Genomic DNA, 27,203 nt, shown 5'->3' with positions numbered 1-27,203 from the left:
CACTTTGAGAAAATCATAACTATTTAGCAGCTTCTGTGCAGGCTACTTATAACACTAATACCAAGCCTGCTTTATAGCTGAGGAAACTTAGGTGCTAAGCAAAGGGTTTTTGTATTCTAGACCTAAGGAGTTTTGTTTTTTGAAACACAGTACTGTAATATTAATGAGAAAGAAGGATTTGAGGGAGGGTGGGTCCTGGAGAATACAGAAACTGTAATCTTTCTATAGAGCTTTATCATCTTCGTAATCCTTAGATGATTTATATGTTTTAGGGATTCTTTTAGTGTTTAGATCTGTCACAAAGTTGGTTCCCAGTAACCTCATTGACCCAAGGAAACTCAGGTGCTGAACTGGACCAGCAGAATCTTTTAGAAGAGAGATAATCAGTGACAACAAACAGCCTGGAATTGATCCCACTTCATGCATATACTCTTGAATTCATACTCTCAGGATTAGATCCGGATTTGAAACCACTCTGGGATCATATTTAGTTCCCTGCTTTTTAAAAATTAAAGATTATTTAATATTCTGTACACTCATTTGAGTATTTAGCCTATGTTGGTCCTACATGGTATTTTGTTTTGTGAGATACAGTAGTAAACTTCCTGAAGAGTAACAGAAGAATGATAAAATTCTTACCCTTCAAGAAACTTAATTATTTATGAAGAAGAGAGAATACCCAAGCCACTTATAGGAACATAGAACACATTTAATATATGAAAGTAAATACAATTACGTGTGTGTGTGTGTGTGTGTATAAAGATGTGTATACTGAGGGTAACTAGAAAGTGATTAGAGTAACAATTACATTAATTTTCCTTTGAGATTTGCATTATTTTCTAGCTCTTTACCAAAAAATTTGTAAATGGTGTAAATATTTCCTCTGACTTTTATCTCATTTTTTATAATTGTTAACTTTATTGGTACCATCCTGATTTAATCTTGAACAACTGTAAAAAAGTATACTTTTAATATTTCTGCACCTTTCTAAGGGCTCTTCATCGTTGACACTCCTGCCAGTTTATCTTACTTCTCAATTTATTTGACTTTTATTCTAAAAAGAGAAAGTTTAAGAGATTTTGCTTCTTAAGAACATGAAAAGAATCACTTACCAGCTTGTAATTAGGCATATGATTTTGGAGAATTTCTGTTTCCTAAGAGACTAAGGGTTGTGAAGCTCTGTTGTAAAAATCATATTTGGTTCCTAGACTCCAAGGATACATGGCACACATGGATGAAAGGCCCACCTAAAAGGATGTATGTCTTAAAGTTCCCTCCATGCTGCCATTTGCAAAGCCCAGTCAATATTAGTTTAGTTGGAGTGGAGAAATGGTCCTAAAATTAAATATTATAAAAGTGTATACTTATTCTGTACTTTATATAAAGAACTATATAGTTTTTGTCCCAAATTTAATTTTTAAAATGAAACTTTAAAAAGCTTTATAGCTAAGTCATTTCTGACACACATTTACTAAAAATATCAGAACAGTTCCTTGCAATACAGAGTAATGATTTTTTTAAAAAATTTGCTTTCTTATAATTTGGTTAAATAAATGACCCAGGTTTTCATTTTTGGGCTGAGATCAAGCATGAGAAGGAAATGTCTTAGAAAATGAAGACCTTAACAACTAACATAGATATTTTTAAATGGAATGCTCTTCTCATTAACTACAGCAAGTCTATATAAATGTAACTGGGAGTCTATAGCAGAGCAGCAGACTTACTCCTAAAGAGCCATATCATAAGTATTTTAGACTTTGTTGGCCAGGAGACAAAATGGAGACCATTATGGTAGGTACCTATATGACCATTTAAAATATTACATTTAAAAATGTAAAAACTTTTCTTAGCCTAAGGTTCATTTCAAAAATTGGCATTTGGCAGAGATCTAGCCCAAGAGTCATAGCTTGCAAATACCTGCTCTGTAGTAATCAGTATTATAGAGAGAAGTCAAACTATAGTCTGTGGTAAAATACCTCTGCTGGCAGAAATCCAGAGTTTAAAACAATGAAATATATGAATCGCCACATATTTGGGTTCCCTGTAACTTTGTGTAAGGCAAGAACGTAGAACAGTAAATGGGAAATAAATTGAAAAAAGACATAAAGAAATGTATGTTCTCTAATCATGGTGTTTAAAAAAATAAAATTAGTCCTAATGTCAAAAATAAGTCTGACTTAGGAAAAAAGCAAAACAAAACAAAAAAATAGTAAGTGTATCTCTTAGTGATTTTATATACTGTATTTATTTATTTTGTTTTGTTTTATTTTTTGAGACAGGGTTTTGCCCTGTTGCCCAGGCTGGAGTACAATGGTACAGTCATAGCTCACTGCAGCCTCATACTCCTGGGCTCAAGCGATCCTGCTCCCTCAGTCTCCCAAGTAGCTGGGATTACAGATGCATGTTGCTGCGCTCTTTATTTATTTATTTATTTTAGTTTTAGAAGAGACAGTCTCACTATGTTGACCAGGCTGGTCTTGAACTCTTGGCCTCAAGCCTCAGCCACCCAAAGTGCTGGGGGACTGCAGGCATGAGCCACCGTGCCTGGCCATATACTGGGTTAAGAAACATATATATATGCCCTTGGAATGAAAAGAGTGTGGTTGAGTTCTCTGTTCAGATAATCTTCATGTAAGTTTTTCTTTTTTTGAGATGGAGTCTTGCTCTGTCACCCAGGCTGGAGTGCAGTGGCGCAATCTTGGCTCACTGCAAGCTCCACCTCCCAGGTTCACGCCATTCTCCTGCCTCAGCCTCCCAATTAGCTGGGACTACAGGCACCCACCACCACGCCCAGCTAATTTTTTGTATTTTTAGTAGAGACAGGTTTTCACTGTGTTAGCCAGGATGGTCTCGATCTTCTGACCTCGTGATCCGCCTGCCTCGGCCTCCCAAAGTGCTGGGATTACAGGTGTGAGCCACTGTGCCTGGCCCATATAATTTTTTTTTTCTTTTACAATGCCAAATCTATTGTAAATTACTTGATGGCCTGGTTGGTAGCTCTTACTGTTTCTAAACTCAAGAGAAAACCTAAATTACTCTCTGAAAAAGACAAGCATCTAAGAAAGCTTCCTGAATAAGTCCTCACATAGTCTCTTGAATAGTTTTTAATTATATCATCAGTTAGGATGATCTAATAATTTTTTCCCTAAAGAGTGATAATATTAACCCTGTATTGCCCTGTAATAAGTTTTAGAAGTATTATTTTCATAGAAATTTGGTTCCATATACCTGGACCATGGAGCATAGTCCTCACTTTTAAAGCCAAAATTCCTTGTACTGTAAATTTGGCAGCATTTATTCAGTCATCATTATAACCACGCTTTCCATGTTTCTCATTATTGCAGTTTACTCTTTATTAAAGAAAATTGCAGAGAGAAAAGAAATAGTCAAAGAGCAAGAACTGGACTCCTAGGAAGTTACAAACCATGTTATTCTTTGCTTATTTGTTATATAGTCTTGTGGTTAGGCCAAGTGAGTCAGCTTAGGGCTTAATTAGTTATTTTCCAAAGAGCTCCTCAGCTTTGAGGAGCGTATAGGTGTTCCCGTGGATGGCATTCGTAATAAGCCAGTGCAGTTTCCCATACTGTGACAGGATTGGGTTCTGATTTATTTAAAAGATAAAAGGGATTAAGTGCAATGTCTTCCTTCTATTTTATCTTCAATGAGTGTTTCTGTTCGCTTAATTTCTTCATATACATTTAGTTGACTGACATATTCCTTGCTTAATGCCCTAAGTCACAAAGGGAAACAAAAGTTTTTTTTAAAATTGAGATGATTGATGATTAAAAAAGGTGACCTTAATGCTTTAAATATTTGGTTCTTTGAAGTCTTTGTAAGTGATTTCAGTTATTGTGTTCCCTTCACTAGATTTAATATCAGAGGAACAACAATAGGTGATAGAATAATGAGGTAATTCAGTATATTCCTTCATTATTTTTTTCTATGATGGATTTGCCAGGTCCTCTTTTGCCACAGCTAACCACCTTTCCTATTAACAGTTAATACTTCCTTTGAACTTACTGAACTCTAAGTGCTAAGCATTGTAAAGTAGGTCGCTTTCCACAAACTATATTTAGCTGCATGCACTGCATGGGGATAGAATGAAAAGAAATTTCCTGTGTGCAGATATAACTGATGTTCACTTCAAATGTGTCATATGACAAAGTAACTATAATCTGAAATGATGTACTTTAAATATCAGTTACTCTTTTTGGATATTTTGTTGAAGAATGCAATTTATGTTTTTTTAATTTGATTGGGATAACAATTATCAACTTTTTGTTATTCATATATACTCCTTTTCCTTGAGCTCAATAACTAAAAATGTACTTAAGTCTAAATCTGTGTATAGGTTTCTGATTTTTGAAAGAAAGTTGTTTCCTTATAAATAGTTTAGAAATAGTGTCACATCAAGATGATACATAATCCTCAAGCACTTCTCTAATTCTGACAATGGGGTATATTTTTGGGTAGATCTTTAAAGTGAACCTCAATCACATCAATCACCTACTCAAAACCTGGTTTGCTGACAAAAGCAACCTTGTACTTAACTCTAGAGGCATGTATCTGTTATTTACATCAGTTTCTAAAACAGAGTTGAACATGAAACATATAGCAACAATCAGAAATGTAAAGTTTGTAGAGTTCCCAATGGAAAATGCATAAGTCATGAAATAAGCCAAAAAATATAATAGATGTATGGAAATTTCTGGTTATGGTTCATTCTCAGGAGGATTCTCAACTACAAGTCTCAAATTTGTTTTTGCTTCTCAAACTTGTTTTATTTTTGTGTTGTTGTTTCTAGCCTGTTTTAACATTAAGGTATATTTGAAGTAACTTTTTCAAATTATTACTAGTTATCACTTTCTTTTGTTTTTTTTCCCAAGGTGTATACTTGCTCTGTTGCCCGGGCTGTAGTGCAGTGGCACAATCCCAGCCCACTACAGCCTCCGCCTCCAGAGTTCAAGTGATTCTCCTGCCTCAGCCTCCTGAGTATCTGGGATTACAGGCGCCCACCACCAGGCCCAGCTAATTTTTGTATTTTTAGTAGAGACAGGGTTGGTCACCATGTTAGTCAGGCTGGTCTTGAACTACTGACATCAAGTGATCTGCCCATGTTGGCCTCCCAAAAGTGCTGGGATTACAGGCGTGAGCCAGTGCACCTGGCCTAGTTATCACTTTCTAATTAATTATATGACAATAAAATGGAATTTGCTTTAGAGTTCTTTGATATTCTGATTTATACTTTTTATCCCAAGTACACAAAGCTGGTTTCTGCTTTCATAATGAAAATTGCAACTATAAAGTATCATGATGCTTTGAGTTTTAGAAAAGCTAAAACACTAACGTGGAGATTATCATGAACTGATAAACAATGGTAAAGCAGAAAATGTAACAGCAGAAGAGTGAATGAGGTGAGACTCATTCTTCTCTACCTCATTTATTTCTTATGTAGAGATTATCTGGTGGAAGCTTCTAATTATAAGGCAGTATTTTCCTGCCACTGAACACATTTGTTCTGCTTCTCCTTTTAGCAATTGGAGATGTTCAAAGAATGTAAACTGCTTAAGATAGACAAAATTAAAAAAAAAAAATCACAGATGTTTATATCTACTGTCCATTATGACTGGTCTTCATTAGGGACTGTCTTACAGTGTTTGGGGAATGTGATTTACTGTAATCTGCTAAGATTCTGAATGATAGGTGCCATATTTCTTTGAATAGTAAATAAAGTGGTAGTCATCCCCTACTTTTATTACCTCATCACCTCTTTCCTGGTCTATTGAGGGAGTTCTCCAACTCTTTCTACTCCTGCTTTCAGTATTTCTCCATTGTTTATGATATAAAGAAGAGACAAACCCAGCTTCCTTGCCTGGTATGTAGGGCACTTCTTAATATAGCTGCTGCCAAAAATTGGTCATGCTCTCTACATTGCCATACGTGGAGTGTCACTGGATACATTCAGAGGACTATTGGAGTTCTCTGAATACATTATACTGCCTTAAGCCAGTGTGTCTTTACATACTCTGAGCCTTCTAACAGAAAAGACCTCCCATCACTGTTACCATCATTTGGGTCACCTCATCTTTCAACATCATCTTAAGCTACTTTTCCTGGCCCATATATTCCCTAATCAAAAATATGGGCCCTTATATACACCTACTGTACTACCTGTCAGAGTTCATTGTATATTTGTATGTTTTCATATATAAGAATGTAAGCACTTTTAAGGACAGTGTAATACATACAGGCACACAGAAATAAAAGTTGGCAAAGACACCTTTTTGTCAAAAACTCTAGCTAACTAAATTTTTATTCGTATCTCCCTGCATGATATGGGTTTTTGCTTTCTTTCTCTGCTTCCTGAAACGTGAATGAGAAACCAGTGAATTACTGTTTCAGGGGTCCCACGGCCTCTCCACACATTTGATTGCTTGCTACACTTCAATCATGGCTATAATTTATTATGGCAAGGAAAAAAGATCAGACAGAGTGGAAGAATCCAGGCGCAATGTTCCACTGTTCTCTCTTTCAGAATGTGCACCTCCCTTCCCAATAAAATACAGTAATACTTGTGTAGTTTTTCTGCCCTGGTGAAGCCTGCTTATAACTCAAAATCCAGGGTGTTTACTGGGGGCTGGTCATGTAGACACCTCTGCCTGTGTGCCTAACCACAGTCACCTGAATTCCAGACCCAGAAGGAAAGTAGGTGTTCACCACAAATCATGTTACTTTTGCAGTTTACGCAAGCTGGCCCCGCAGGGTTGTATCCCAGGCAGGCAGAGCAACGTAACATGCCAAAAGTCAAGTTCTCAGACACCAGCCAAGGGCCAGCCTTATAAGCAGACCCTTCTAAAGATAGCAGCATCAGACCTGCTATCCCTTACTTTTGTTTACTAATACATTGTAAGGCAAAGAATCCAGTTTCTTGCCCCCACAAAAGAGCAGAAACAGCAAGATACTGTCTAGCAACCTATCTCCCTCACTTATTTCAGATGCTTGTAAAGATACGTGTTGAAATGACAGAAGTTCTAACATATAGACCTTTTTTGTTGATAAAGCTAGATAACGCTGATGTATTAATAGTATCTTAGTTCATTTCCTGTTGCTTATGATAGAAATCTTCTGGGTAATTAATAAAAGAAATGCATTTTTTACAGTTACGGAGGCTGGGAAATCCAAGGTAGCAGGGCCACAGAGCCTTCTGGCTAGCAAGGACTCTGCAGAGTCCCAAGCTGGCACAGGAGATCACATGATGAGAAGGCTAAGCTCAAGCTTCTCTTCCTCTTCTTATAAAGCCACCAGTCCCCACTGCCATGATAATCTGTTAATCTATAAGTAGATTAATTCATTCTTGAGAGCAGAGCCCTCATGATCCAATCACCTTTTAAAGACCCCACCGCTCAATACTGCCACATTGGGGATTAAGTTTCACCATGAGTTTTGGAGGGGACATGCAAACCATAGCACATAGCTTTTACTATAAACCAAGTGTGTGTTTTAAAGCACTTAAAATGTTTATCTTTTAATAACTTTTTTCTAGACTCTTATTTGTAGCATTCAATTGGACTGCAAACATTTTAAAATTTATAATTTAAATGAAAATTTTAGCTTCACCCTGGCTGAATAATCACAGGTTGTATATAAGAAGATTCAAATTAATGAGGTTTTCTTTTCTAAGAACTGCTAAGCTAATATAAGAAAAATATATACATAGTGTAAATTAAAAGAACTTACTGGGTTTTTGTTTTTGTTTTTGTTTTTTTTGAGGTGAAATCTTGCTCTGTCGCCCAGGCTGGAGTGCAGTGGTGCAATCTCGGCTCACTGCAACCTCTGCCTGCCGGGTTCAAGCAGTTCTCCTGCCTCAGCCTCCCAAGTAGCTGGGACTACAGGCATGCACCACCATGCCCAGCTAATTTTTTGTATTTTTAGTAGAGATGGGGTTTTTAACTTGATATACTGAAGAACAGTGTATTCAGAATTATAATGAGCATTTCCAATGAACCATAAATACATGGAATTTAATCTATTCTTTTAATATCCTTTTTCTTATTTATGCCTGGAGAATGCATCTTTAACACATACGCATAGCAACTTTAATTCTTATAGCAAAGTTTTATAGTTACTGTGAAAGTAGAGACATAGAAATGTAATAATTGTTGCAGAGACTCTTCTATTGAAGGAGATGGTGGTGAGGATAGCTTTCCTATGTTTATAAGAACCTAGATCTTCAGTCTTTGAATTGAAAAAAATCAAGCTCAAGTTTTTTATAATAAATTCACACTCAATTTATTTTTGAGTGGAATAATTTAATTACAAAATTAAGAAGATGAAGGTCACTGTTGTCCAAAGTGTTCTGATGCTCTACAATGTGGTCACAAAATTTGGGAAATACTACATTGTGTATACATCTTTGTGAGATTCACAAGAACTTGTGGCATAATAAAGCCTCTGAGAAGACTTGCAGCAAAGAAACCTCTTTAAGCTTTGTTTAGTATATCATTTTCCACACTTACTTTATCATAAGCCTATTTTGTGGAATACCTACAAAAATCCCAAGTTTGAGAAGTGCTCTGCTTCCAGATTATTCTAACTACATTCTTAGACAAGTATTGAGTTCCTTAGAAACCTGGACTAGGAGAAGCTTTTATTTCCCTTTAGTGTTTCACTGTGTGTTTTGCATAGCAAATAATTTCTTTCTACAAATTTATTCAAAATTCGCCTGCTGTAATTCTAGTCATGTTCTTGTATTCTATCCATAGTACAGTATCCTTTATATAATAACCTTGTTTGGTAACTGAATTACTTAAGTCATTTCATTCCTGGTCTATCCTCTCCTAATCTTTGATTATGCTGTTTTTCCCACCCTAAAAAGTCTTTGTTCTCTTGTAAGGTATTTTACTCATACCTATAATATCAGTTAATTTGTGCCCTTCTACCTATGTGTAATGGTGTTTTATGAAAGGGTTTACCATCTTGAAAATGGTATGCAAAGTAATTCATTTTTTAGTGCTCTTTAATGAATTTCTCCTTATTTTAGCCTAGTTTTTTACTAATTGTGACTAGTACTTTTAAAAGGGGTTTATAGACTGTTTCATGTAACTTCATACTTTAACCTTGGCGTTATCTCCAAGATTCCAGATTTCCTGGAATATGCAATAGTAAAATACAAAGTCAGGAGTCTACGTTTTATTTTCTTAGGTTAGTTGTACATCCTTCAGATTTACTGTCTTTTTCTCCATTAATGTTTCTTCCAAATAGAATAATAATTGATACTTTGAGCTGTTTTGTTATTACTTTGAAATTGCTGGATAATCAATTTTTTACCTATTATTTTGTTACTTCAATAAACCTCTTATGTGCTAGATACTCTGATGGGTGCTGGTGATAATGATAACACAACGCCTACCCTCCTTGAACTCTCAGTTCAGTGGGATACACAGACATATATACATAGTTACAATACAGTAATTGCATTGACAGAGCTTTGCAGGGCTTTGAGAGTATTAAGGACCCCCTCATCTAACCTGAGGAAGGGGAGAATTGTATTTTTATAATTCTTGGTTTATAACACACTATTATTGTTAGTTCATACTTGGTTCCTTTTCTTTCTTTAGATACCCACGAGCCCACCAACCAATCCAAGAACTAAAAAACTCGCTGTAACTTAAATCTACCTGTTCACCCTATTTTGTCCATCTGCCTACCACACCAGTGGTAACCAGTGTGTGAATGTTATGGTTATCATGCCTTGCTTTAAAAAACAAAACATAAACATATAAACATAAATTTTTACCCACTTTTGAACTTTAAATAAAAATGATGTCATACTGTATACGAGACTGGGGCTTTTTTTTTTTTCTCAGATATTATCTTACTATGATTCATCCATGTTATATGTAGCTCTTGCCCAGTCATTTTTACTGCTGTCTAATAATAAGTTTGACTAAACCATAGTTTATCCATTTTCCTGTTAATGGACATTTAGGTTGTTTCTAGTTTTTGGTATTAACAGTGCTGCTTTGAGCATTCTCAAATATTTCTCCTGATAACAAAGTTTTTCTTGGGTATATACCTAGGAATGGACCATTTGCAAAATAATTTAAAATTGTTCTCCAAAGTGGGAGTGTAAATTAAATACAATATATAACAATATTTTTTAAAAATGTTTATTCACGTCACTGATTCTTGTTGTCACATATCTTGATTTTTCTAATTGATTTGGTGTACAGTAATATCTCATGGTCTTGATGTTCGTTGCCCAATTTACAAAGAAGATTATGCATCTCTTGTTTTTCAGCCCGATCTCTTGATCTGTTTGTTTGTTTGTTTGTTTTTGAGATGGAGTCTCGCTCTGTCACCAGGCTGGAGTGTAGTGGCACGATCTCAGCACACTGCAACTTCCACCTCCCAGGTTCAAGTGATTCTCCTGCCTCAGCCTCCCAGGTAGCTGGGATTACAGGTGCATGCCACCACACCCGGCTAATTTTTGTATTTTTAGTAGAGATGGGGCTTCACTGTGTTAGCCAGGCTGGTCTCGAACTCCTAAACCTCAAGTGATCCACCTGCCTCAGCCTCCCAAAGTGCTGGGATTACAGGCGTGAGCCACTGCACCCGGTCCTGATCTGGTTTTCTACTGGGTTGTTTTAATTGAGTTGTTTTTCTTTTCCTTATTGATTTATAAGAATTCTTAATGCATTTTTGATACTAATCCACTATCATGTATTAGTGTACAAATATTTTTTCTATTTTATGATGTTTTTCACTGTTTTTAGGCTGTTTCTTGATGAACCATTTTTAATTTTCACATAGTTAAATTTTATCGATCTTTTATGCTTATCACTTTCTTTTATTTACAAAGTCCTTATCTGGAATTTTAAAATTTATCTATATTTCCTTTTGAAGTTTTACTTTTGACATTTAAGTTACTAATTTATTTGGGAATGATTTTTGTTTATGATGTATATGTGTAACTTTTCCCTGCCCCATTTAGATAGCCAGTTTTTCCCCTGTTCATTTATGAAATGGTGAATTTTCCCAGTGATCTGCTATCCCACGTATGTCATATTACAAAGATTTATATAACACAAATCTGTTTCTAGGCTGTTTTGTTTCATCAGACAATTTGTCTCTCTGTCAGTATCATACTTTTGTAATTATTATAGCTTTGTAATAAATCTTAATGGCTGCTAAGGCAAGACCCTTCTTTCTCTTTATTCATTTTTAGAAGGATCTTGGCTATTCTTTGTCCTTTGGTTGATTTTATTAAGTTCTACAAATAAGTCATCAGAATATGCTTATAGTTGTAATAAATTTGTAAAATAAATTTGGGTGAAAATTGTTTATCTTTACTATACAATGTTATATCTACAATTATTTAGGCCTTTTTTTCTTTTTTCCTTGAGACAGGGTCTTGCTCTGTCGCCCAGGCTGGAGTGCAGTGGCATGATCACGGCTCACTGCAGTTTCGACCTCCTGGGCTCAGGCAATCCTCCCACCTCAGCTTCCTGAGTAGCTGGGACCACAGATGTGTGCCACCACTCCTGGCTTATTTTTTTGATTTTTTCGTGGAGATGGGGTCTCACTATGTTGCCCAGCCTGGTTTCAAACTCCTGAGCTCAAGGGATCCTCCTGTCTTAGCCTCCCAAACTGCTGGGATTATAGGTGTGAACTGCTATGCTCAGCCTAGGCCTTTTAGAAAATATCTTTCAGTAACATTTTATTTTTCTGTGAACAAGTTTTACACATATTTTTTGTAACTTAAAGACACTTTTGGTTGCTGTTATAAATGCATTCTTTTTAAAATTTAGGCTAATTGTCCCTTGCTGATATTTAGAAATGTAGTTAACTTGCATATGATTATGTATCCAGCCACATTCCTTTTCTATTATTTGTATTAATTGGCCCATAGATTTCTTGAGTTTTGGTTTTTGTTGTTGTTTTGAGAGATAGATCCTTGTTTTGTTACCCAGGCTGGAATACATGACATGATCTTAACTCACTGCATCCTGGAACTACTGGGCTCAAGCCATCCTCCCACCTCAGCCTCCCAAATAGCAGGGACTACAGGTGTGTACCACCATGCCCAGCTAATTTTTTTCACCTTTTTTTAGAGATGGGCTTACTGTGTTGACCAGGCTGATCTTGAACTCCTGGGCTCAAGCAGCCCTCCTGCCTCAGACTCCCGAGTAGCTGGGATTACTGGGGTGAGCCACCGTGCCTGGCCTAGAGCATATTTTTTAAATGAACATTTATGCTTTGATACAGTTCTCATTTATTCATAATTATTACTACCTCATTTACTAATACAGCCTTAATTTTGTCCATACATCTTGTTTTAAATGATTTGAAGCTGGGCACGGTTGTTCATGCCTGTAATCCCAGCACTTTGGGAAGCTGAGGTAGGTGGATCACTTGAGGTCAGGAGTCCGAGACCAGCCTGGCCAACATGGTGAAACCCCATCTCTACCAAAAATACAAAAATTAGCCAGACGTGGTGGAGGCCTGTAGTCCCAGGTACTTGGGAGGCTGAGGCAGGAGAATTACTTGAACCTGGGAGGCAAAGGTTGCAGTGAGCTGAGATCCCGCCACTGCACTCCAGCCTGAGTGATAAAATAAATGGTTTGAGCTGCCATCTAAATTCTTGTTGCATAATTTTTTCCCATTTATAGCTCTTATGTCCTTTGGCTTAGCAACACAGTTATTTCTTCTACTACCTATAACTCTACTTTCTTAGCAAAAGAGTTTTTTCTTTATTAGTTTCTTGCTAATCACATATTTGTAACTGATTCATTGTTCCTTTTTCTTCCATTCAGAAACATGATAGAGAGATCCAAGCCTGTGTGTCTTAAGTATGTCTCTTTCAAGAATATTTGACCTCTCTACCCTTCCCATTCTCACCTCCCAATCAGAAAGAGATAGAGTAAACTAAACATGTCAGCTTTTCTGGGAGTTTCTAACTGTATCTAACTTAAAAATGTATGTGGAGATTCCTTTTTCTTTGATATACTTAGCATAGAAAAAAGTTTTTAAAACACTTTTTTAAGTAAGTCTGTGTAACTTAAAGTATACCATTTTAGTTGATGAAAAAGTAAACATCTTTTTATTATGAAAGTAGAAGTATATAATTGTTACATCATTATTTTAAAAATTGTTAGTCATAATTTAATGTCCATCTTTCCAAACCCTTTCTATGCATATATAGTTTTATTCTATGAATTATTCTTTAGCCTGTGTTTTTGATTAAGCAGTATAATGGTGATATCTTTCATGTGGTTGTTTATGGATCATTCATATCCTTTTTAATGGCTGCATAAGTATTTCATTGTATGGATGTGGCATAATTTATTTAACCTATTCTTTCTATATGAGTATTTAGATTATTTCCAATATGTCTCAATTACAGTTGTGCAGTGAAAAAAAGTTTATGTATTTACATATTTAAATTTTTCTATAATATACATTTTTTTAAAAGTTAAATTGCTGAGTCAAAGCTTGTATTATTTTATTTCTTTTCAAAAATATATTTTACTGGACCTTTACACTATGGGTGGGAGTGTAAATTTATACAGCCACTTTGGAAAACCACAAATAGATCTTCAGTTTGAGAGTATCTATCAAAGCAGAACATTATGCACATACTGAGGTCCAGCAGCTCTTCTTCTAGGTATATATCCAACATAAGTATGTACATAGTTCGCCAAAAGACATACACAAATGTGGATAGTAGCCTAATATTAGTAATCAAAAATGTTGACAACCCAATGTCCACCAACAGTAGAATGGATAAATATTAATATATTTATACCAAGTAATACTCTGCAGCAGAAAGGATGAATAAACTACAGCCAAGTACAACATGGATGAATCTTACAAACATAATTTTGAGCTAAAGAAGCTAGACACAAAAAAATGTATTATGCCACTTAATTAAAGTTCACAAGCAGGCAAAATTAATTCATGATATCAGAAGTCAGAATAATGGTTTCCTTTAAAAGGAACAGTAATGATGGGAATGGGGCACTTAGGAGACTTCAGGAAATCTGGTTATACTGTTTCTAAATACTGGTGCTGATTATATGGACCTGTTTTGTTTGCAAAAATTCATTGAGCTTTTTACCTTATGATTTTCAACTTTCCTGTATATGTGTTATATTTAGTAAAAAGTTTACAATATCTTTTTTATGTGTAAAAACCACTTCAAACTCCTGTCAGTAATGCCTGTTTTCCTGAACTCTTACCATTCTCATATACATAAAAGTCTTTTCAATCTAATAAACATTTGAAGATCAGTTTTTTGTTTTTATCCTATTGTTAGTGAGACTGAGCATCTTTGTTATCTGTTATGAGATCTGTTTTTCTTACTGATTTGTAAACTTTTTAAAGATTATGGACATTTGGTCTATTATGTGTCAAAATATAATATTTTAAATAAATTCAAACTGACAAAATTATTAAGTAATATGTGTTAGGAGAAGTTTACTTTAATAGTTAAATCAGTTTTTAAGAATCCTTTGTTCTTCAATCTCATTTCTGTCACCAAACCATTTCTTAGGAGAGTAAAATCTGCTTCATTAGTTCCAAATCCATAATATGGAGTCCATAAAGAAGATGCTATTTGAAGGTCCTTGTTTTATTGCTTATATATTAATATTCTCTTTTTTTTGTTTTTTGTTTTTTGTTTTTGTTTTTCTTTTTCTTTTTTTTTTTTGAGACAGAGTCTCGCTCTGTCACCCAGGCTGGAGTGCAGTGGCGCGATCTTGGCTCACTGCAAGCTCCGCCTCATGGGTTCATGCCATTCTCCTGCTTCAGCCTCCTGAGTAGCTGGGACTACAGGCACCTGCCGCCACACCTGGCTAATTTTTTGTATTTTTAGTAGAGACGGGGTTTCATTATTCTTTTTACCTAGAGTAGTCTGTTTTTGGAACTTCTTTAAGGAGTATTTTAAATAAAATCTCAAAATAGAATTCTATCCACTGCTATTATATGTTACCCTTAGTTTCTTTTCATTTCTCGTTATGTGTTTTCTTAATATGGAGAAGAGGGGAAAGAACATTGGATAAAATTTATTTATAGTAAAATTGCACATGAATTTTGTCTGTATTATGTTTTTATAAAATAGCCCTTTAAAAACCAGTTTGCCGCATGCTATTGCCTTTACTTTTCAACCAGTATCAAATTTCTAAGTGATCTTTTAACTAAAATACTTTGTTGTAGTAACTCAACTAGTCTTATGTCTCACTGTTGTGTCTGCCTTTTTATGCTTTTGGTTGGGGGTGCCTTATTGAGATAATATGTTCATGTATTTCCTAGATGTACTATATTTCCATCAGCTTCTCATTATCATTCTTTGTGAATATTTTTATTTATTTTTGCTTTTTAATATGTGATTCATAGACGCTCTGCTGTTGCCCGTATTCAGGAGTTCTTCAGACGGAGAAAAGAACGGAAAGAAATGGAAGAATTGGATACTTTGAACATTAGAAGGCCATTAGTAAAAATGGTTTATAAAGGCCATCGCAACTCCAGGACAATGGTACCAAATGTTCATGGCATTTTTTGGTGAAATTGCAGTTTCATACTATGAATGTTTTTCCATAATGATTTATCTTCATATATTGCCAGTGGGATTTCAGTATTACATTTATTAAATCTTTGGTTATCTCTTTATCCAACATGGTTCTTTTAGTCCTATAATATATTGTGAAAGACCATTATTTTTTACAAGAAAACTCTACTAAAAAAAATGTAGATTAAAAAATTTTTAGTTTATACAAGTAATCATTGCTTTTTTTTTTTTTTTTTTTTTTTTTTTTTTTTTTTTTTTGCTCTCGCACATTTACTGTCTACCTGAAAAGTTTCTGGTAGATTTTTTTTTTTTTTTTTTTTTTTTTAGCTTGTATTAGCTTTCTTTGTTAGTTTTGGAGAGAAGGATTTGGATCTATAAAATCTAAGTTGATTGCAAAATATAGTCAGGCCACTTTTACCACTTTCAAGATCGACAAGTGAAAATTTGTTTTAGTGACTTACCAGATGAAATAAGAATAGACCAGAAATATCTCTAAAATCTTTTTGTAGTTTTTACAATCTACAAGTTTCTACATCCAGTGTGATATTAATTACTTAGTAAGAAAAGTTTTTGAGATGACTAGTGTAACTGTTACTCTGATCCCTTTATATCTAGAAAGTGTTGTTCTCATATTCATTGCATCATAAGGTATCTACAGAATCAGTTTTAATCCTTATTATTGCTGTATTACTCTTGCTGATGAATTTGTATCTTGCTTTCTTTAGGATCTAGGTTAAAAAATTAACATTTGGGGTGGGGAAGTAATTAGCTCTTTCTATAAATATCATTGCTAGTTACAATTTACTCATTTTTAAAAGGTTCTCATTATTAATAGAAGTAACCAATTTATATTTCTTGCATTTTATTGCCTAAAAGTTAGTATGAACATAATTAGAGGAAGGAGTGAGAAAGGAGAAGATAAGTAAATGTAACAGTAGCTCAGATAACAATAAAATTGTCTTCCCTCTTTTGTGAGAGCACCAAAAACGGCAAAGTAGCAGCTGCAGTTAAAGGTTTTTAAAATCCTCGTTTGAAATACAAAGATTTTTGATGTTTCACTCGTGTGCATTCATTTAAAAATGTCATTATAACTATTCCAGTATATCATATGCCTTTTATTCTGCTTCAAAAATTAAATATGTTTATATCTTTCTCAGTTGTGTTAGCTTATAATAGTTAATGAAAAAATTGGTGCTTTCTATTCTTTGAGTCTAAAGCAAAATACAAAAGATGATTTCTTTTTTCTGTGAATTATTTCATAGTCTTATAAAGCTAAATTGGTACAATTTTTGGAAAGTTCAACAACATATATATATATACACACACACACACACACACACACACACATTACCATTACACTGTCCAAAACCCAGAAATCCTATTTATCCATTTAGCAGTAAATAATTAAGCACCTATTGTGTCCTAAGGACTGTTTCAGGTGCTATAAATACAGTATTGAACAAAGCAAAATCCCTATTCTTAAAGGGGATTTTCTATTACTTACTGCCATCTTACCCTTGCTGATGAATTTCTATCATAATTTAAAGAAACTAGAAGACAGACTTTTGTCAAATTTTTTTTTAGAGAGAGAGGATCTCACTGTATTGCCCAGGCTGGTCTCAAACTCCTGAGCTCAGCCGGTCCTCCTGCCTTGGCCTCCCAAAGTGCTGGGATTACAGGTGTGAGCCACTGTGCCCAGCATCAATTTTTAATTTTACTATTTTCTAAGGCAGTTTTTTAAAAATGTAAGAATGAAAAAAATTGTAAGAACAGCATAAATATTTGTTTTAATAACTTTGATTTGAATTTTTAAATAATTTTTTTCAACCTTTAGATAAAAGAAGCCAATTTCTGGGGTGCTAACTTTGTAATGAGTGGTTCTGACTGTGGCCACATTTTCATCTGGGATCGGCACACTGCTGAGCATTTGATGCTTCTGGAAGCTGATAATCATGTGGTAAACTGCCTGCAGCCACATCCATTTGACCCAAGTAAGATCTCTTTCCTAGGGCGAGCGCTAGAAATTATTTGTATGACTCATCAGTCACACACACAAAAATTTTTTTTTAGTTGTTAATATTATAAGAATAATCCAAATTATCTGACTAGGCACCACTAGAGTCAATAATAGCTGTACTTGAACTTCAGACACCCCTATAATCTGCTTTTTGCACAAAGTAAAAGAAAATAGGTTAGAAAGTTTATCCTCCCAATATTTCTTCTAAGTTTTACAAGCTGTAAGAGGTTTGATATGACTGAACTTTTTATTGTATATCCAAATTGAACATCCAGTCATTTGTAGTCTTCCCATGTCTGAATTAATTTATCAGAACAAAAGAGCATTGCTCTTGTCTTCTTTTTGAAATTGCCCACATATCTCATAAAAGAACAATGAATAAGTGACCTCAACAGTGAATTGGAATGACTTCAACATGGTCTTAAAATTATGTTCTAGGATAACTTTAGGAAATTGTCAAAATAATATTTTCAATTAACAGTTAAATGTGTAGTGTACAATTGCTGTTCAAGCTCAGTTTTGCTATATATACATATATGCATAATATAAGCATGTCTTGAATTAATGGCATGTTTCTAGGTTTCATATTAATATGTAAATTTCATTTCTAGTTTTAGCCTCATCTGGCATAGATTATGACATAAAGATCTGGTCACCATTAGAAGAGTCAAGGATTTTTAACCGAAAACTTGCTGATGAAGTAAGATTTTTATTGTACTTACTATAGACCATATTTCAATTTGTTCCTAAAATGCTTCCCTAAGAAAAATTAAAACAGTTTATTATTAGTTGCTAATATGAAACAAGTTAATGCAGTTAAGGAGGTCAAATTTTAAGAAAAAGAAAAATTAAGATAAAAGTATGTCTATAATACTAGGGAGGTAAAATCAAAATAGTAGCTTACTAATTATAATACTGGTCATCAGTAATACCAGATTAGTGTGTAGTTTAAGAAAAACAGGTTTGAGTATTCATGTCATTACAATAAAGAATCACACACAAAAAATTCTGTCCTTTTAAGAAAATAATTTTATTATGGCTGTTTCTCCAAAAGCATAGCAATTTTTCCATTTTTAGTATAGCTATTTTTCCATTTTGAGTTTTTCTTAAAAAGGAAATGGAACTTTCTTTTTCAGAATTAGTATATAGCAGAACAAATGATTGAAGAATCTTTTCCTTTATCATTATATTTTAAGATATTTTTAAGCCTGTTGAAACGGTATTTTCAACCTGAGTTCTTTGGAGCTCTAGATTTCTTCTGGGATTGGGAGAGGGAAGGTAGATAATAGGAAGGCATTACTCTGGGCCTTTCCCCCCCAACTTCAGCCAGGGTTTTTATTTGTGGGTTCTCATATACTATTTCTTATGAAAATGAGAATCCATTGTTAAAAATGTTAGTAAGTTGGAAAACCATTACTCTAGACTAACACTGACTGTTCATAGCACAATTCCCATGTATACTTTCACTCATTGAATAGACCTTTATAAAACACTTGATGTATGTTATACATCATGCTGGGTTTAAAAAAGATAAAGCCCTACCCTCAGAGTTTAGTAGGAAAGACAGTGTAAACAACTAGAACATACTGTAGTGGGGTCTGTGTCCGTCAGAGGTATACACACAGTGTTTCGGAAGCCCACAGAGAGGAACAGCTGTGTTTGTAAGTGGGGTAGATGAGGTGGAGAGGTCTTCACAGAAGAAATAAGAATTGGACAGAAGTCTGAGAATAGTTCACCAGGCAGATTGGGAGCAAAGGAGCATTTAAGACAGAAGGATCAGCATGTGCCAAAGCATGAGAGGGTAAATGAACCATCAGTGTGCCTGGAACCCTAGAGTACATGCACAAAAGTAGCTCAATCAAACTAAACAGGTAGGTGAGGGTAAGATTATAAAGGGCCCTGTGAGGCACCCTAATGAGTTGGGAATTTATTATTTCAGTATTGGGGAATTGTTGATCAGAGTAGCATCTTTCTCTTCATCTGATACTCTTCCTTTCATCCTTTTTTTCCTTTGCCATGTTTTTTGCTTTTCCACTTTTTTCCTTTGCTCATGGTTACATATTGCATCTCTGGATGTTCACGAATATTCAAGTACTATTCTTGGTACTTAAGGCTCAGTTCCTTGTTAACCCTTGCCCCAAAATTTATTTTTGAAGACTACTCTGCTTCAGTCAAGGCAACATCTTCTGAACGGATTCAAGTGGCCCATGGATAATAATTTAACTGTATTGTATCGCTAAAGTTATCAGTTCTCCTGTAGGGAAAACAAGGAACCTACAAAGTAAATTGCTCTCAGAAAGAAATTGCAAGTAAAAGCTAAATTAAATTCTTAACTGTTTTAAGCAGCCTCATGTTTTAAGTTTGACCTTTGTTTTTCTGCCAGTTGAAAGAGTTGTGTTCTCTGACCTTCCTCCTTTAAATGCAAGCTACAGTGATTGTTTGGCATTGAATAGACTTAAGGCAGAAATGTAGACATCAGATGCATAAAGAATGAAGTAATTCCTCCTGGTACTGGCTGATTGTTTATTGTTTGCCTGATCTTCAAGGAAAAGGTACAGTTACGCTTTGATCTTTGATATGATTTTTAACTTGCCTTGTAGGTTATAACTCGAAATGAACTCATGCTGGAAGAAACTAGAAACACCATTACAGTTCCAGCCTCTTTCATGTTGAGGATGTTGGCTTCACTGAATCATATCCGAGCTGGTAGGAACTTTAAGTATACTACGAAAACCACTTTTATATTTGAAAAACATGTTATTATTTAAGATCTACTTTAAAGGGGTTTATATATTTTTTAATATCACAAAATGAAGGTAGCTTAACTTCTAAACTAGGATTTCTGTGAATGCTTGTTCTTAGCACAGTAACTTAGTTCCTCATGAACTACATTTGTAGACCTTAAGATATAGTCCATATTCTTTAATGGTAGGTTTGTTGAAAATTAGTCATAGCCCAGACAAAAATAAATGTTACATGCTAAGAAATGAAACATACCTCAGTTTGTTTTTTCAGTATTTTTTTGTTTTAGATAAACTCTGAGGTGCAGTGCCACAGATACATAAAAATGCATATATTACAACTAATGTTCAAGAAGGAATCGAATAATTTATAACAAAAGGTCTAGTATCTGTTATAAGCAAAATACGTTTATCAAACAAAAGAGTTTATCACTCTTCACTGATTTCATAAATGTCTCTATACGTTTGGTATTAGCTCTCATTTAATAATAATAGCTACCATTTATAGAGTAACTATAATGTATCAGGCTTATACTAATTATTTCACAGTTTTATCCTCATTTAGCTCCAATTGTTAGCCCAAGTCACACAACTGATAAATGTTAAAGCCAGAATTTGAAATTAGCTACCAAGCCCTTACTCCCCTTTGAACTGTAAGTTTCACTTACAGAACTATATTGAAATCATTGATATGACATGCAAACCTCTGGATGGTCTAATCTCAAACTATTCTAGCTGATTTACAGCAGTCTTTTCTTCTGTGACTACTCCATCCACACTGGCCCTCTTTGATTTTTGGGGATACATCAAACTCTTTCCAACCTCAGCGTTTTTATAATCGTGCTGTCCCCTCCCATCCTCACTCTGTTAAGATAACTTCTTATTTTAAGAACTGCATGAGCAATGAACTAAATATCACTTCCTCAGAGAGAGTGGGGAATGGAAACAAGTATTCCACACAAAGTAGACAGCAGATAGCATTTTTCTAAGCCCTTACAGAGGAAAGTGTAGCACATCTGAAAAATTGAAAGAAGACCCATATGTTTGTAATTAAAAGAATTAGAGAGAAAATAATCCTCAAATGTAAATGTTAACTATTACCAGGAAGGAGGGAAAACTTCAAATGGTGAAAATAACAACAAAAAATAAACCTGGAATGTAAACAAAAAATGTTAGTAGACCAACAAAATGTTTTTGTAATACTTCTTTGGGTTCCTCTGTTTATTAAATTGTAATAACACTTTAACTTTTTAAAAATATATTTTGTTCAATAACAGCAGGTAACCCGTAAAATTCATCCATTTGAATTCCACATTTGAGGAAGCCGCATTTTAAAACAAGAAAAACATTTACTGGTAATGACACCTAAAATGTGCTTACCCATCTAGTGGATGGCTCTTCTTCAGTAGTTTTCCTGCAGAAAATTCTCTTTCCAGTTGCACAAAAATCTAATTTGTGCTAATGTGGCAATGGTTGGTTAGTTAATAGCTACTACCATCCTTCTTTGGTTTTAGAATTAGATAAGATGTTTTATAATATAAAAATTCTCTTTCTTTCATCTCTTTTTGCCAGCAATCAAAAAGACAATTTCTAGTTGATTTAGTCAGCTTGTCTTCTTGCTTCTCTTATACAAAATACTAGATAGAATAAAGTGCCCAAGAGTTGTATTTCTGCTGCCCTTATCCTTAAGATATCTAGTTATTTGATGGGTCAGTTAGTCAACCACTCTTTTCCTCTCCTATCCAGTGTCCTGCATTCCAAGTACAATAATGTGTGCATGTTCAGGAGAGTTAAAAATGGACTTGGATCAAATAAGCACATGGTAGCCACAAAGTACCTCTTGGCTCATCCATTACTCCAGAAGGCTTCCTAGGAAGTCCAGGGAATAGATAGAAGACAGTTTCTTTCTATTGGAGCTGTGATTTTTAATGAAGGATCCTCTTCAAATCACCTGTAGGGCTTTTACAAACTACAAATACTTACCTAGGTCTCACCTGCTAAAGATTCTGGTTCATTTTAGCTGGATAGAGATTAAGCTTCTACATTTTTAAAAAGCAACCAAAGTTCATCTCATGAATAATGCACTAAAGACTGCTAGTCTAGTGGCCTCTTGAGATGGAAAGGCAGTTCTGACATCCCTGGAAGTTTTGAGAGGCTTTGAAAAGATGGTAATGGTGTGCATGGATCATTCTAGACTCCTCTAGAATGTCTTAGAATCACTTTACTGCCCTGTGTAAAATTCTCCTTTGCCCACACATGTTCTTAGGGTAGAGTCCAAATGTGTTAACATGTCTTATAAAACCCTGCATTATCTCTTGACATTCTTCCCATTATACCTCTGGACCTTGGCACAGATAATTATCATTTCTCTGTCATGGGTTTGCAAAGCCTGTCATCCTATTGAGATCACAGTAACTTATTAAATCGTTTTCAGATTGACTCCATCAGTAAGTGATACTAACTTTACTCCAGAGTAGACCTAATATTTACATACCCTTGATCTGCCTGCTTCTACTTCTCTTGTCCTCATTCAGTCTGATTTTCACACAGCAGCCAGAGGGATCCTTTCAAAATGGGTCAATTTTTTTGTTAATAGCCAGATATGGTTTCTATTGTAACCACTCAGCTCTGCCATTGTAATGCAAAAACAGCCATAGACCGTATGTAAATGAACAGGTATGGCTCTGTTATAATAAAATTTAATCTATAAAAACAGAGCCAGGTACAGTGACTCATGCCTGTAATCCCAGCACTTTGAGAGGCCAAGGCAGGTGAATCACCTGAGGTCAGGAATTCAAGACCAGCCTGGCCAGCATGGCAAAACCCCGTCTCTACAAAAAGATGAATACAAAAAATTAAAAATACAAAAATTACCTGGGCGTGGTGGTGCACACCTGCAATCCCAGCTACTTGGGAGGCTGAGGCAGGAGAGTCGCTTGAACTCGGGAGGTGGAGGTTGCAGTGAGCCAAAATTGCGCCACTACACTCCAGCCTGGGTGACAGAGCGAGACTCTGTGTCAGACAAAACCAAAATCAGTAAGTGGGCTGTATTTGCCCATAGGCTATAGTCTGCTGACCACCTTTTTAAAACACAAATTAGATATCATCCCCTCCTAAAATTCTCAGGGACTCCCAATTGCTCTTAAAGTAAAACCCAGACTTCTTACTCTGGCCTTCAAGGTCCTACATGACATACATTCTGCCAACCTCTGACTTCCACTCAGTCCACCTTTTTTTCTAGCTCACTACATTTTAGCCATACTGGCCTCTCTTCCTCAAACTCATCAAGCTTAATAGCACATTTAGGACCTTTTCACTTGTTGTTCCTCTGCCCAACTTTGCCCCCAGGACTTCACATACAATTGAGGACTTAGCTCCAATATCACCTCCTTAGAAAAGTCTTCCCTGGTAGTGTGGTGGCTCATGCCTGTAATCCCAGCACTTTGAGAAGCTGAGGCGGGTGGATCATGATGAGGTCAAGAGATTGAGACCAGCCTGGCCAACATGGTGAAACCCCGTCTCTACTAAAAATACAAAAATTAGGTGGGTGTGGTGGCACGCACCTGTAGTCCCAGCTACTCGGGAGGCTGAGGCAGGAGAATCGCCTGAACCCAGGAGGCGGAGGTTGCAGTGAGCCGAGATCGTGCCACTGCACTCCAGCCTGGTGACAGAGCGAGAATCAGTCTCAAAAAGAAAGAAAGAAAAGTCTTCCCTGGTCACCCAATCTAAAGTTGCTTTCTGTGTCTTCTCATTTCTTCCCTCTCACTTAGTCATTCTTTGTTCATTGTCTTATTTTCCTCAAGTACTTATCACTCTTAAGTTTTAGTTTCTTTATTTATTGTCTTACTACAGATTAGAGGAGAAAAATACAGGTGGTACCTTGTTTGTTGTCTGTCTTCCTCCTTAGAAAGTAAGCTTATAAAGAGGAGAGACCCAGTTTGTCTTAATTGGCAGCTGGGTCTTTAGGCTCCTAAAACAGTGCCTACCACATAGTAGTTGGCTCAATAGATATTGAATAATCTGGTAAATAAGTACACATCTAGTATCAAATCTCTAGCCAACAATGAGTTTGTATTATTTCTTTTAAAGAAAGTAAATAAATTCTTTGTAAAGGATAGCCTGGAAAATAAAACAACAGTATTTTTTTGTGGAACACAGGCTTCCATTGGGGAATTTTTTTCTTATTTACCTTCCCTCTCTCTGCAGCAAACTCAGTATTTCTTCATATCATATCTTTCCCGCCAAAAATACTTTCCTGAAGAAATATTCCAACAGAGAATAAAAGGAACCTTTCTACAAATGTAAACCTTATTTACAAAAGCAATTTGACGTTGCCTACTTTTGAAAAACAATATACATAGAAGTGATTCTTATTTCCAGTTTTTATGTAAAAGAATACACTGTTCTTCAGAGCTTCTTGTCCATAATTGCCAACCAGAGATTTGTGTGTTTAACTGCTTTGCAGCCTTACTACTTCAGTAGCATTTCATGAACAGAAGATTTAATTTATTCCAAGAAGTTGGGCTTATATTCTGGAAGAGGTGATTGTGCATCATGTAAATGAATTGGATTTGAGGAGAGAACAACTATTCTGCTTTCCTCATTTCAGAAGCCACTGTCACTTATTCTGTCACCTATCATAAAAGACTCTTGGCCCTCATTTGTCTCTTTATTGTGTGCTTCTGAGTGCAAAAGTCTAACCACTACTGATTTAAAGGCTGTGACATTTTTTCTTAACTCTCTATTGCCCCATCTTCTTTATAATGTGACAACCAAAAGAAATTTGGGTAAGAAGCCTGCCAACTTTGAAATAGGCCGTTATTGCTTTATCATGCTCTAACATGACAGAATAGGTTTCTTGAATATATTCAGTCATAAACTCAGGTTTCCCATTCCTGAGCCCTAATTAAGTAGAATAGCAACTTCATGTTTTGTTCTCTCTTGAAAGTATCACACAATAAAAACAATGTAATTTTTTAATACTAATATCCCTTAGATAGCATTTTATTGGTCAGAAATTCTTCTACTGTGTTTAAATTCCTTACTGATCTATAAAGGTCTATTCATTTTGTTCATTTATTTTATATTGAATACTTATTTGTATAATTAAGGTTATAAAGGTTACACATATATTATCTCATTGGTTTGACATTGGATTAGAGTTGGCATAGAGGAGATTTAATCTAATTCACTTGGACAATTAAACAATTAAAAGAGATATATAGTCCCTTCAGTGTACTTTTCTTGGGGCTGTTGACCTAGGAGCCAGTGGGAGCATTTAAGCCTGTGTAGATAATAAATAAAATCTCAGGATTCAGTCTTCTCTTGCTGTTGACAGTGGGACTGAACTGTTTTCCTTATGCTTAACCTTAATATTTTCCATGTTACCATGTGGAAATGTTTCTGGGGCAGAAACATCCTAGTTCCATCTCAGTGGTGGTAGTGATTTCATTCTGTTGCCTTCTTCATAATACCCTCATGTAATGTATCTTACCTTCATAAAACTTACATTCATTTATTCAGTAAACCTTCATTGAACATCCTATACTAGGCTCTGAGGATATAAAGATAAAAAGAAGTAACTCCTGCCCTCCAGGAACTCACAGTCTGGTCTGCAAGAAGACATGCAAACAACTGTTACTGTAATTAGGATCATCATTATGAAGTTCATACAAGATATTCTAGAATGTGGAGGAGGGAGTTCAAAATTCTGCAGATAGCCTGTTTGGAAACGTCCAGGAAGTTTCACAGAGAGGATAATAGTTGTATTGAGATGAGTAAGAACCTTTATACCTAAAGAGTTGGGCAAAAGTATCCCAAGCAGAAGAATAGCAAGTGTCAATCCTGAAAACTTGACAGAGCATACTGTACTCACCAGTTTGTAAGTTTATATTCACTTGAGTATTTAACCTAAATAAGCTCCTTGAGACCAGAAACTTAAATCTGTTTTGGTCACCATTGTATCCTCAGGTTTTAGCACAATGCCTGGAACATAGTATTTAATTTAAAAAAAAAATCGTTTTACAAACAGAATTACACAAATCCTCAACAATGGCCCACATATTTTCTTTCACACAGCCGCCTCCTCATTCCCCTTTGCAGCACCTGATGTACCTCCTTAGAAACCTAGACTCCAAAGAACACTGTTTGAAAACCACTGCAGTAGAATATAATATATCAAGATTATAGGAGTGGGTTTCTTTTTTCATTTTTGTATGTTTTAGAATAACATGCATAATCAAAGCTAATAATACTGTGTTTTCTCTACTCTTTTATTTGCCTCTAAAAAACATCCACACATAGTGGTGAACTGATTTTTAATGAGTTTTAAATAAAAGGCATTGAAAAATATTTATAATAGTAATTACTAAAAGTATTTCTCTTTGCGATTCTCTTATCTGTGTTTCCAGACCGGTTGGAGGGTGACAGATCAGAAGGCTCTGGTCAAGAGAATGAAAATGAGGATGAGGAATAATAAACTCTTTTTGGCAAGCACTTAAATGTTCTGAAATTTGTATAAGACATTTATTATATTTTTTTTCTTTACAGAGCTTTAGTGAAATTTTAAGGTTATGGTTTTTGGAGTTTTTCCCTTTTTTGGGGATAACCTAACATTGGTTTGGAATGATTGTGTGCATGAATTTGGGAGATTGTATAAAACAAAACTAGCAGAATGTTTTTAAAACTTTTTGCCGTGTATGAGGAGTGCTAGAAAATGCAAAGTGCAATATTTTCCCTAACCTTCAAATGTGGGAGCTTGGATCGATGTTGAAGAATAATTTTCATCATAGTGAAAATGTTGGTTCAAATAAATTTCTACACTTGCCATTTGCATGTTTGTTGCTTTCTAATTAAAGAAATTGGTTGTTTTAAGATA

At 35.1% G+C, this 27,203-nt stretch overlaps 1 protein-coding gene across 11 annotated transcripts in view; it reads left to right on the top strand.

Annotated features, from left to right (window-relative positions):
• The window catches only part of DCAF6 (DDB1 and CUL4 associated factor 6), a 141,409-nt gene extending 114,206 nt beyond the window's left edge, over nucleotides 1–27,203 (top strand). For 6 of the 11 annotated variants that reach the window (XM_050768300.1, XM_050768238.1, XM_050768289.1 and 3 more), the window contains 6 exons: nucleotides 3,868–3,909; nucleotides 15,397–15,535; nucleotides 17,403–17,559; nucleotides 18,197–18,285; nucleotides 20,186–20,291; nucleotides 26,737–27,203. In XM_050768300.1, coding sequence (XP_050624257.1) covers nucleotides 3,868–3,909; nucleotides 15,397–15,535; nucleotides 17,403–17,559; nucleotides 18,197–18,285; nucleotides 20,186–20,291; nucleotides 26,737–26,801 — 598 coding nt within the window. In that variant the 3' untranslated portion in view covers nucleotides 26,802–27,203. The remainder of the gene's footprint in view (nucleotides 1–3,867; nucleotides 3,910–15,396; nucleotides 15,536–17,402; nucleotides 17,560–18,196; nucleotides 18,286–20,185; nucleotides 20,292–26,736) is intronic. The other 5 variants (XM_050768313.1, XM_050768308.1, XM_050768273.1 and 2 more) reach the window with 1 other exon arrangement.

Source organism: Macaca thibetana, chromosome 1, assembly GCF_024542745.1.
Source record: "Macaca thibetana thibetana isolate TM-01 chromosome 1, ASM2454274v1, whole genome shotgun sequence".
In the NCBI taxonomy this organism is placed as follows: Eukaryota; Metazoa; Chordata; class Mammalia; order Primates; family Cercopithecidae; genus Macaca; species Macaca thibetana.
Note: the sequence above shows the minus strand (reverse complement) of the source record. Positions and strands in the feature narration are given on the sequence as shown.